Source organism: Diospyros lotus, chromosome 1 (assembly GCF_014633365.1).
Source record: "Diospyros lotus cultivar Yz01 chromosome 1, ASM1463336v1, whole genome shotgun sequence".
Taxonomy (NCBI): domain Eukaryota; kingdom Viridiplantae; phylum Streptophyta; class Magnoliopsida; order Ericales; family Ebenaceae; genus Diospyros; species Diospyros lotus.
Window position 1 is genome coordinate 40,524,696 of NC_068338.1, and position 11,108 is coordinate 40,535,803.

Genomic DNA, 11,108 nt, shown 5'->3' on the forward strand with positions numbered 1-11,108 from the left:
TTAAATCATAAAATTGTTTTTTGTTTATCTTAATTAATGATTTTGATTTTGAAAAATACTAAAATAAACTTTCAAAATTAATAAGAGATTCCTAAATTCCCTCCGTGAGGGCTTAGGGTGCGTTTGATTTTGCCTATATTTTTTATAAAAATAATTATTTTTTACCCAAATTTTAACTTTTTGTAGCGTTTGATTAGCGAATTTTTCCAAACAAATTGATTTTCAACTTTCAGTCACGTGAGGCGAATTTCTCAGGGAATTCAGTCACCGCGTGTTGCAAGATCTGTCCACCCAAATTCCATTGCTTCTGTCCGCCAAAATTTCTCTAGGGTTTTCCTCTCCCATTCGCGCCGGCTTTGTCCCCTTCCTCTTCGTCGCCATCCACCGCCGAAGTCGAGCTCCGACTTGGGCTTCGTCGCCATCTCCGACTTCCTGTGAGTCGCCATCCACCGCCGAAGACGAGCTCCGTCTTGGGCTTCGTCGCCATCTCCGCAGAAGGCCAGCTCCGACTTCGTGTTCGTCGCCATCTCCGCAGAAGACTATCTCCGATTTCGAGTTTCAGACCACCGGCGCATCTTCATCTTCTTCCACGGTAAGATTTCCGGCCGCGTTCTGTTCTTATTTCTGTAGATCCGGCGAGGGATCTTGGTCTTCGTCCACCGAGCTTGGTTTTTCTCTCTGTTTCAGCGAGCGATCTTGGTCTTCGACCACCGATCTGGAGTCTTCGTCCACCGGAAGCGATCTTGGTCTCTGTTTCAGCGAGCGATCTTCGTGTTCGCCATCTCCGCCGAAGTCGACCTCCGATTCCGATTTGCAGACCGCCGTTCATCCTCGTCGCCATCTTCGTCCACGGTAAGCTTTCCGGCCCTTCTTGTCTGGTTTTCGGCCTTCTATTTCTGGTTTTGCATTTTGGTTTATCCTTTGTTTTCAATATCTATTTTTACCTTTTCTTTGGGGTTTAATGGTGTTATAATTCAGTCTTTACTATTTAATTTGTGTAAGATTAGGAGCACTAGGATTCTCTCAATTCAATGCCAATCTCTCTCACTCTTAGTTGAAACCAGAAATAACAACAGAAATAATAAACTGAAAAACAAGAACAGAATTTAAATGAGGTAGAAACAACCAAACCATACAAGTGAACATGCGCAAGTTATCCTGGTTCGGATTGCACCAGTTGCAACTCTACATCCAGCGTCCAAACCCCCACAGAACAGTCTTTCTTTATTGATTAAATCGACCACTACAATGGCATCCCTTCTCTTTTTATACCCGAGTACAACAATTCCTCATTTCGCAAGAGTACAAAGCTACCTTTCCAGCCTTTCTCTCAGAATGAAATTGCACTCAATAACAATAGAAATGAGAAGATGATTGATCACTCTCTTCCCTTCTATCCCACCCCGAGTACAATCTTCTTGGAGATTACAAAGAACTTTATTGGACACAAATCTTTCCTCTCACACACTGCACTCAAACATAGAGAATGAAAATGAATTGTGTCGCGCACACACACCCCATGCCCTCTATTTAGAGTTAGCAGATATCTCTGTTAGAGTTGAAACACAACAATCCCAATGATTTTCTCAACCCAATAGCTCACCCTATTACACTCCCACACCCGAGAACACAAAGATATATGCAACACAAACAGGAATAGAATGAAAAACAGTAAGAACACAAGAAGGATTTATCTTGGTTCGGTCTCAAAATGAGACCTATGTCCAGACTGCAATCACGCCTTTCAATCCACTATCTTGAAATAGCCTTAGGATGATTACAACGAGAGCCCGAATCCTACCCAACCCATATACTCTAAAAGCTAACAGGATTCTAGAGATTACAAGACTTATCCCCAGCCTTACTCTCAACCTCTCACTCAATCCCAATACAAGATAGAAACAGAGAACCTTTCTCGAAAAATGAAGTACCCGTTGCTATGCCCCACGATCCCTATTTATAGACTATAGGGACTTGAGTTTCAACAACTAACTGCTCGGTTGACCGAACTACATAACTAACTTAATCGGTCAACCACCATTCTAGAAAACATTCCTTCTAGAAGTGTTCTAATTCTAAATCTGAAAATGAAAGGGAAACATACCAATACAAGCATACAGAATACATTTTGATTACATAACTTCTAATCTAATACAAATGACATAACAATCTCAATGAAGACAAACATATTTACGGTTTAACCCCCCTTCCCCAACTATCACTAATTACAGATTGAGATATAAACTCCTATTTAATTCTTCATTGGCCCTCAAATGCACTGCATTCACCGATCTTCTTATCCTATACTCAAGACAACTTTTTAACACGGGGCCTTAAAAGAGAGGATCATGGCCACCCTACATGGTTCTATAGTGGGAGGCCATTCAAGAATCCGGGCAACCTACCAAAAGGTGAGGCAATTATTCTTTTGGCTAGGGCAAAAGAAGGAAGTAGTAAACTTTTTGCTATCGTGTGTGACCTGTTAGAGATGTAAACATGAGAATGTGGCTTACCTAGGGCTTCTGCAACCCTTGGCAATTATAAAGCTGGCTTGGGAAGGAATCTCCATGGATTTCATAGAGGGGCTTCCCAAATCAGAGGGTAAGAATGTGGTATTGGTAGTGGTGGATAGATTGACTAAGTTTGCACACTTCATCAGTCTAACCCATCCTTTTTCAGCCCAGGAGGTTGCAAGAGTGTTTATGGATTCAGTGGTGAGGATTCCCGGGTGCCTATGTCTATTATCTTAGATAGGGACAAGATCTTTATAAGTGTGTTTTGGCAGGAGTTGTTTAAGAGCTTGGGGGTAGGGCTGCACATGTCCACAACCTATCACCCCCAAACAGATGGCCAAATGGAGAGAGTTAATCAATGTTTAGAGGCTTATTTGAGATGCATGTGTTTCACTAAGACTAAGAGTTGGAATAAGTGGTTATCGTTAGCCCAATGGTGGTATAACTCTAGCCACCACAATGCCATCAACTAGAGTCCTTTTGAAGCAGTGTTCGGGTATAAACCCCCCCTGATTCCAACCCTATCAAGTTCTACAGTGTCACGACCAACTTGTTATTTTTATTTCTATCAAGTTCTACAATGTCCTCAAATTTTGATTGATATGCCTGCGCCGTTCCTTCCTGCTAGAGCTTATTGAACTCCTCGACTACATCCATCATATTCAAATCTCCAAACCTCTCGCAAAGGTTCTCTACAAATTCCGCCCACCGGCAACCTCCCTTAGTCCTGATCCACCCCTAAAACCATGCATCCCCTGCATCGTTCAGGTAAGCCACTGCCAGGGTCACACGTTGTTACTCCGGCACCCCAAAGAAACTAAACATCCTTTTGCACCTGCGCACCCACTACCTCGGGTTCGTCCCATTGAACATTGGTATTTCCAATTCAGGAGTTGGAAATCCATGCGGATGGGAAGCTATGTGACTGCCCTGCTGCCTCTCCATGTGATTCTCCTCTAACATCGTTGGATCACCCCCAAATTCAAAGGCCCCTTTTGCGCGAGAAGGCGAATTATGGTCGGGTAAGATGGGATTGGATCTCTCACGGGGAGGAAAATCCGATGACAGCCTTACCTGGTTTTGGCTCGTGACCATGTGGATGAACATTTGCATATGGTCACGCAATTGGTTGTGTTGTACCTGATTTTCATCCCTCCATCGTTCCATGGTGCCTTCAATTCTCCTTTCCACTACTGCCTCCATGGATGATTCTAGACCACACATCCGCATCTGCATGTCGGACACCGCAACAGTGACTTGCTGTAGTTGAGCCTCCATTTGCTTCATCCTTGTGCCATCAGCCATGGTGAATTTCAATGAGATCACGGCTCGAGAACTACTCTAATACCAAATTGTTAGAATTTCGATTCTGACAGGTGGAATTCCTCTTTAGTCGAGAGAAATTTAGAAAAGAACCAGAAGGTTCGGGGGGGGGGGGAGAGAAATGGCGGGAGAGAGAATGAGTATATTGATAATTCTCTAGATAGTTTGGGAGGATGGTATTAGAGCTATATATACTACTCCTGCTCACCCTTGGGCGCCAAAGGCCACTTGCCTTATTTACAAAAAAAATGAAATCAACTTGCTTAACTAACTAACCAATCTTCCTGCGTCATTCTACAATTACTAATTACACTTGAGCCCCCCTTATTCAATCATTCTCGTGACAGTATTTCATGTATCCCTATTAAAGAAGTCTATTGAGCCACAAGCTACAGTTAGTTAGGATTTACTAGCTCTGAATGAAGATGAGGAAGGAGTGGTGGAGCCTCAGGCCATCCTAGAAAAGCGGGTGATGTATTAAGGTTCGGTGCCCCTAACTCAGGTGTTGGTAAAGTGGTCTCACAAGGATCTTGACCACACAACTTGGGAGTATGTAATTGAGTTGCTCACTCAATTTTCGTGAGCTACTGGGCTACTTTAGATTCTTGAGGACAAGAATAATTTATAGGGGTGGGGAATGTTATGACCCCAAGGGTAATTTTCAAATTTTCTTGTAATAATCATAGCCCACATGGCCACTTGTGTCAGTAGTTGCTCGAATGTTCCCCACGGTTGTAATGATACCAGTGGGAAGGGCCTATATAAGGCCAGATGTATGAGGACGAGAGTTCTATGCATAATGATAAACTCTTTCCCTCTTGAATTCTCTCTCACTTTCCCCTCCAAAAACTCTCCTCTCTTTCTCTTGATTCTTCTAATTCTCTATAAATTCAAGTCTCAACTGAGAGACTTGACATGACACCAAAAAAAAAGAAATATAAAATCTAGGTTTTGAAATCCAATTAATTTCTTAATTCTTTAAAGAGATTCAATTTTTTATTTTTGAAAATTAAAAAAGAATCCCATAAACATTTTTTTTTGGGGGAAATTTCCAATAGTTTCTCAATATCTTATAAATTAAAGGGAAGCTTTTTGAGTTTCCAAAACGTTTCCTAGAGTTTTCAAAGAGATTCAGTTTATGAAATGGAAATGGTTTCCTATACAAGGTTTCCGTGCTTAGGTGACCGCCTGATAGAATAAATGTTTTTGAGTGCTCCTTCACTTCTTCCTCCCATTTTGGTGTAGGGGGTATTAGTACCCTGGATAGCCATCTGCTGCTGTCTTCTTTGATAACTTTTATTTCTCTCTCACATTATGTATACATTATGAGCAAATTATATTGATACCTGAGAGTATATAGGTTGGGGATGGGGGGGCTAAGTTACTGGTTGCATTAGAACATTTGCTGGTGCTGGGCTATGGTGGAGGCATTATGCTACGCTGATAAGAATTCCTTGAGAGCTCATTTTGTTTGAGGAATGGTTTAAGGGTGAGATTTTGTTTGAAGAGTTACAGTGGTCACACACCCTTTGTGTGAGCTGGGCTTGGACTTGTTTTGTTTGGTAAGGAGGTTGCAGCAGGTCATTACTTCTCCTTTTATTAGAATATGTTGTTTTGTGGTTGTAGTTTATATAATCACCAAGATGGAAAATTGCCACACGATAGGTTTTTGCTTTAAGATCATCCTTCAAATAAAAGGGGGAGGGGGATTAGTATGCAACTCGTCGGGGGCAGTGCGTTTACTCATTTTATGGTTCCTTTATGAAGAAGAGGGGTTTTTGCTTTTTTTGGAACGTTTGGTGGCCTTTTTTGTATTTATGCTTTATTATATCCATGCTCACCTTTGGTAATCTAGGAAGCGTAGGCACATTATGGAAGGAGATCTTTCTGTTCAAGACGTTCAGGTAGTTATGGAGCATCTTCTTCTTTCATTACCCCTCATTCTATGAGATACAGAGCCTTGTTCATTCAGTTTTTTAGTACAGAGTTGTGTAGGCTGAGCTCTTTATTTGGTTTGTTGGTATTCTTTGAATGGGGATGGCCAAGGTACATCATATTATAGACAGAAAGGTCTGATTCTTGAATTGTTTCCATAAATGGAGTTCTCATATTACAAACATAGCATATTAATTAGATGGTTATAAATATTAGTTCTCATATCCCCCTGCCCTTTCCTTTGCCCAAGTCATAAGTGCAGGTGTGATTTTTGAATTGCTTAATCTCCTTCCTTTGTTGTTTCTGCTCAAAGTTGCTTGCATGTTATAGACACATAGGTCACCTAATTCACTCAACATGTCAATGTCAAAGTCACCTCTTTGTCACCACACAATGTATGGGAAAGAAAAAACCTAGTAAGAGTAAGCTACATGACCTCTACGGGGTTCATGAACTCTAGCATTTAGTTCATTTCTGTGTCTAGCTTTATCTTCTGTAAGGCATATACAATTAATATCACACGCAAGTGTTTCTGACCAAGTATTTTTTTTGGTTTTTCTCTAACCTCTTTTGCTGAATACTTGTTCCATTTTATCCACTCTCATGACAGGATCCTCTATTGGTCTTCCTCTCACATCTTCTATCCACTTTCCTTCACTCCATTGATCTTATTATCACGTGACCAAATCAACTTAATCATGTTTCACACATAGGGATGGCAGCAACAAGTTGGGTATGAGAGAGAAAGCCATGACCTGTTTAGACCCGTGTAAGCCTCACCCCACCAACCCTGCCGTGATCCTGCCCTTATCTTAACCAGCTAGAACTTCATTTTCCCCATTTAGATAAATCATACAGTGTTGCTTCCCCACTCTCAATATACCAATTCTTTATTATTCAATTCACTGATTCTAGCCCTTGCTTAATAATACAAAACAATAATAGAAATTGCAACCCTAATCAAGCAACAGGAAAAAAAAACACTAAGGGGCTGTTTAGTTGTGGAAAATGATTTCTAGTTTTTTATCTCTAATTTTCAATTAAATCTTTAATTTTCATTTTTGATAGAAAATTTGAAAAATACATTTAAATCATTAAATGTTACAAGTACAGAAACTAATTTCTATTTTAGAAAATTGGAACATATGTTAAAAAAGGAGAGATTGGGGAAATATTTTGTGCCACTTTTGTGTAACTTGTGTGAGAGGAGGAGATGATTTGGGAAAATTTTTGTTAAAAACTGTGTTTTCCAGTTCTCCTTATAGGGAAAACTAAAATTAGGAGTTTTCCAAGTTCAGTTCAATTTTTGAAAGTTGCATTTTCCAAACCTCCTTTTTATATTTGGAAAATTTGTGTATTTGAACAATTTCTTGTAATTTTTCATTTTTTATGGAGTATTTTTTTGAAAAATGGAGGCTGTTTTCCATAACTGAACAACCCCTAATTGTTCCCACCACTGATTATAAATTACATATCAAAATTAAAATTAATATCTTAGTACAAATTACAGACAAAATTTATAGAAAAGAAAAAAAAAATCCATCTAAAAAGAAATAATATCCAGTTGCATCCTTGCACTAGCTGTGAGAGTGTACCACCCTTTGCATCCCCATCTTCTCAGTGTGGGTCAAATCAGGAAAAGTCTGTACATAAAGACAGAACAAAATATCAATTTAAGTTTGTGTTGATTTAGGCACATTATGAAAAACGATAAAAGGGAAAAAAAAAAGAAAAACTCTTTTGGAAATTAGGATCAACCTCCCAATAACTAATCGCCCTTCTAAAAAGTAATAATATCCAGACCCATCCTTGCACGTGCTTTGAGTGTATGGTACCCTTTGCATCCATCTTCTCAGTGTGGGTCAAATCAGGAAAAGTCTGTTAATGGAAGGATGCTCAATGCTGAATTGCATTTATCTTTTATATTTGGAATTTTAGTTTTGTAGATAGATTGTAATAAGTTTGTATTGAATGCAATTACCACATGAGCCTCTGCAAGAATTGTCTAGTGGCTAGCTCTAGATGCTGAATTTTGATGCACACTATTTTTCAGTGTGTAAGGTATATGTTCATACGTGCTTATCCAATTATTATTGACTAATTACTTATACACTATTGTGATTATGAGCTGGATTGATGTTCTGGCTTACAAGATACTGGACTTGTTGCAGGTAATATCTTAAGTGGGCCAAAAGCTGAAGTAAAGCTGTTAGATACTCAATATTGAGAGATTGACAACTTTCTGATTTCACTTCCCTTTTTCTTCTTGTTGTATTCACTTCTAGAAGATTATGGCTACCCAATCAAGTGTCCGTTTTATTTCCTACTCACAAGAGATTGTAGATGGAGTGCCAATCTATGTCTCCTCAAATTGTCTCCCAGTGAAGGCTGTTAAATTTGAACCTGCCGGGCATGCTTTTCACTCAGCCGCACTTAGACTCCTTGGTTGTGAGGAAGAATATGCAGATGGTGGTGAGCAGACTGTTCCTAATGATAAGGACCGTGCCTATGTTGCATCATCAGAGGCATACAGCACTAAAGGTAAAAAAAAATCTGCTGCTGGTGGTAAGCAACAAGATCACTATGCATTACTGGGTTTGGGCCATTTAAGATACCTTGCTACTGAGGAGCAGATAAAAAAGAGCTATCGTGAGACTGCTTTAAAGTACCATCCTGACAAACAGGCTGCTCTTCTTCTTGCTGAGGAAACTGAAGCTGCAAAACAAGCAAAGAAGGATGAAATAGAGAACCACTTCAAGGCCATTCAAGAGGCATATGAATTGCTAATTGACCCTTTGAGGAGGAGAATTTATGACTCCACAGATGAGTTCGATGATGAAATCCCTACTGACTGTTCCCCACAAGATTTCTTCAAGGTATTTGGTCCCGCTTTTTTAAGGAATGCACGGTGGTCAGTTAGCCAACCTATTCCTTCGCTAGGCAATGAGAATACTGCTTTAGAAGATGTGGATGGCTTTTATGATTTTTGGTACAGCTTCAGAAGCTGGAGAGAATTCCCACATGCAGATGAATTTGACCTTGAGCAAGCTGAATCTCGGGACCATAGGAGGTGGATGGAAAGGCAGAATGCAAAGCTTACAGAAAAAGCTAGAAGGGATGAGTATGTGCGGATACGAGCTCTTGTGGACAATGCCTATAAAAAGGATCCTAGAATCCTGAAAAGAAAGGAGGAGGAAAAAGCAGAGAGGCGTAGGAAAAAGGAGGCTAAGTTTCTTGCAAAGAAATTACAGGAAGAAGAGGCTGCAAGAATTGCTGAAGAGCAGAGGCGCCAGAAGGAGGAGGAGGAAAGACAGGCTGCTGAAGCTGCTTTACATCAGAAGAAGACACGGGAAAAAGAGAAGAAGCTATTGCGCAAGGAACGTACCCGTCTTCGAACACTTTCAGCGCCTGTTTTATCCCAGCGCTTGCTTCTTGTTACTGAGGAGGATGTTGAAAACCTTTGTATGTCTCTTGAGTTTGAGCGGTTAAGGAATTTGTGCAACAAAATTGAGGAAAAAGAGGGCTTAGAGCGAGCAAAAATCCTCAAGGAGGCTCAGCAGTGTAACCAAAATTTGGAGGAGCAGAAAGAGTCCAATGACCGAAAGGAAAATGGTTCTATGGAGGCTACTGCTGGAAGCACTCCATTAAGCAGCTCCGAGAAAAGGGAGAAGCCTTGGGGCAAAGAAGAGATTGTGCTTTTGAGAAAAGGGATGCAGAAGTACCCTAATGGAACATCTCGCAGGTGGGAGGTTATTTCTGAGTACTTGGGTACTGGAAGGTCTGTCGACGAGATTTTGAAGGCCACAAAAACTGTTTTCCTTCAGAAGCCCGACTCTGCAAAAGCTTTTGACTCATTCCTTGAAAAGCGAAAACCGGCACCAACTATTGCATCTCCTCTTACAACTAGAGAGGAAATAGAAGGGGGGGTATCCGCCAGCAATGCGCCTAACAGCAGAGCTTCTAAGCTCAACGACTCGAAGGATTCTTCCAGCCAAGAGGCGAACCACCAAAATTCGAACGACGCCACTAGGGCAAATGGGTTCTCGCCAAGCTTGGATCAAGACGTGTGGTCTGCTGTCCAAGAAAGGGCTCTTGTGCAAGCTCTGAAAACCTTCCCGAAAGAAACGAGCCAGCGGTGGGAGCGCGTTGCGGCAGCCATTCCTGGGAAGACTCTGAATCAATGCAAGAAGAAATTTGCACTGCTGAAGGAGGACTTCAGAAACAAGAAAAGTGGGATGTAGTTTATTCAGAGTGAGCTGGCAGCAGAGTTGAAATGCATCATCATCTGCTCTGGTATCTCTCAAAGTTAATTATTTACTGCTTTTAAGATAGAAATAGCTACAAATATTCTACGCCCTACGGAGCATTTTTTGACCTTGTTGCATGACCCCACTCCCATCCCCGTTATTATTCTATACAGATCATTATCTTATATATGGCATTCTAGAGGTAGAGCCAACCAATATATGTGAAGCGGTTTTCATTCGCAGATGATCATCTTATTTATAATCCGTCTCCTATCCTCTTTTTCTTCTTGTCATATTCTATCTAATACAATAATGCCTGTGTTACTGCCTGCTTCAGCAGTTTGATATGATGATGATGGTTATATTTGATAATAATAATAATTATAAATTACTTTGCTACTATTTTTGAATCTGTGGCATCAACTATTTTGTATATATCAAAATTTTATATTAAAAGTTCTGTGGAATATTGTTGTGAAGATCCAAAGGGCAACATTGCCACTTTGTTTCCTCACCCTTTGGTTGGATGAAGGGTTAGGATGGGGATGGGGAGGGGAGGGGAGGGGAAATCTTTCTTCTGTTTGCGAAATTATTTTTGTAGTGGAAGCCTTTCCTTCCCCTTGAAAATTATAAATGGACATTCTATTATCTTATACTATTCTCCCCTTTTTAGTGTTGTCTAAGCTCAATATTAGTTTGGAATTGAATGATATAATTATGATTTTCTTTCTGTTACTTCATCGATCCAAATGAAGTGAAGATCCATTATTAACATTTACGTTCAATGCAAGAATAGCAATATTAACGCTACTTTATCGTTTTGTTTCTTCTTCTTTTTACCGTAACGGTTTAGTCTATTTGTCGTTCTAGTGGTTTCTAATAGATAATTTCTTTGTTGTTTCTACACCCCCCCCCCCCCCCCCCCCCCCCCGCCCCTACAAAAAAAGAAAAAAGAAAAGAAGATAATATTCTCTAGGGTAAATGCCAGTACGATACGTATTTTTTGTCCAAATTACAAGCAAGTGAAAAGGTAATTAGTTTATTTCTTTTTTTACTAATGATAAAAATTACCTTATTTCCCTCATTTGAA

General features: G+C 40.2%; 1 protein-coding gene across 2 annotated transcripts; it reads left to right on the plus strand.

Annotated features, from left to right (window-relative positions):
* Positions 1 to 229: 229 nt before the first annotated feature.
* LOC127807081 (uncharacterized) lies at positions 230 to 10,933 on the plus strand. Of its 2 annotated transcripts, none has more exons than XM_052344697.1 (3): positions 230 to 592; positions 688 to 852; positions 7,943 to 10,933. In XM_052344697.1, the coding sequence occupies exon 3, from the start codon at positions 8,063 to 8,065 to the stop codon at positions 10,010 to 10,012; it is 1,950 nt and encodes a 649-aa protein (XP_052200657.1). In that variant the 5' UTR covers positions 230 to 592; positions 688 to 852; positions 7,943 to 8,062; the 3' UTR covers positions 10,013 to 10,933. The 2 variants fall into 2 exon arrangements, with proteins under 2 accessions (XP_052200657.1, XP_052200665.1); XM_052344705.1 differs by having other exon boundaries at positions 760 to 852.
* The last annotated feature ends 175 nt before the right edge of the window (positions 10,934 to 11,108 follow it).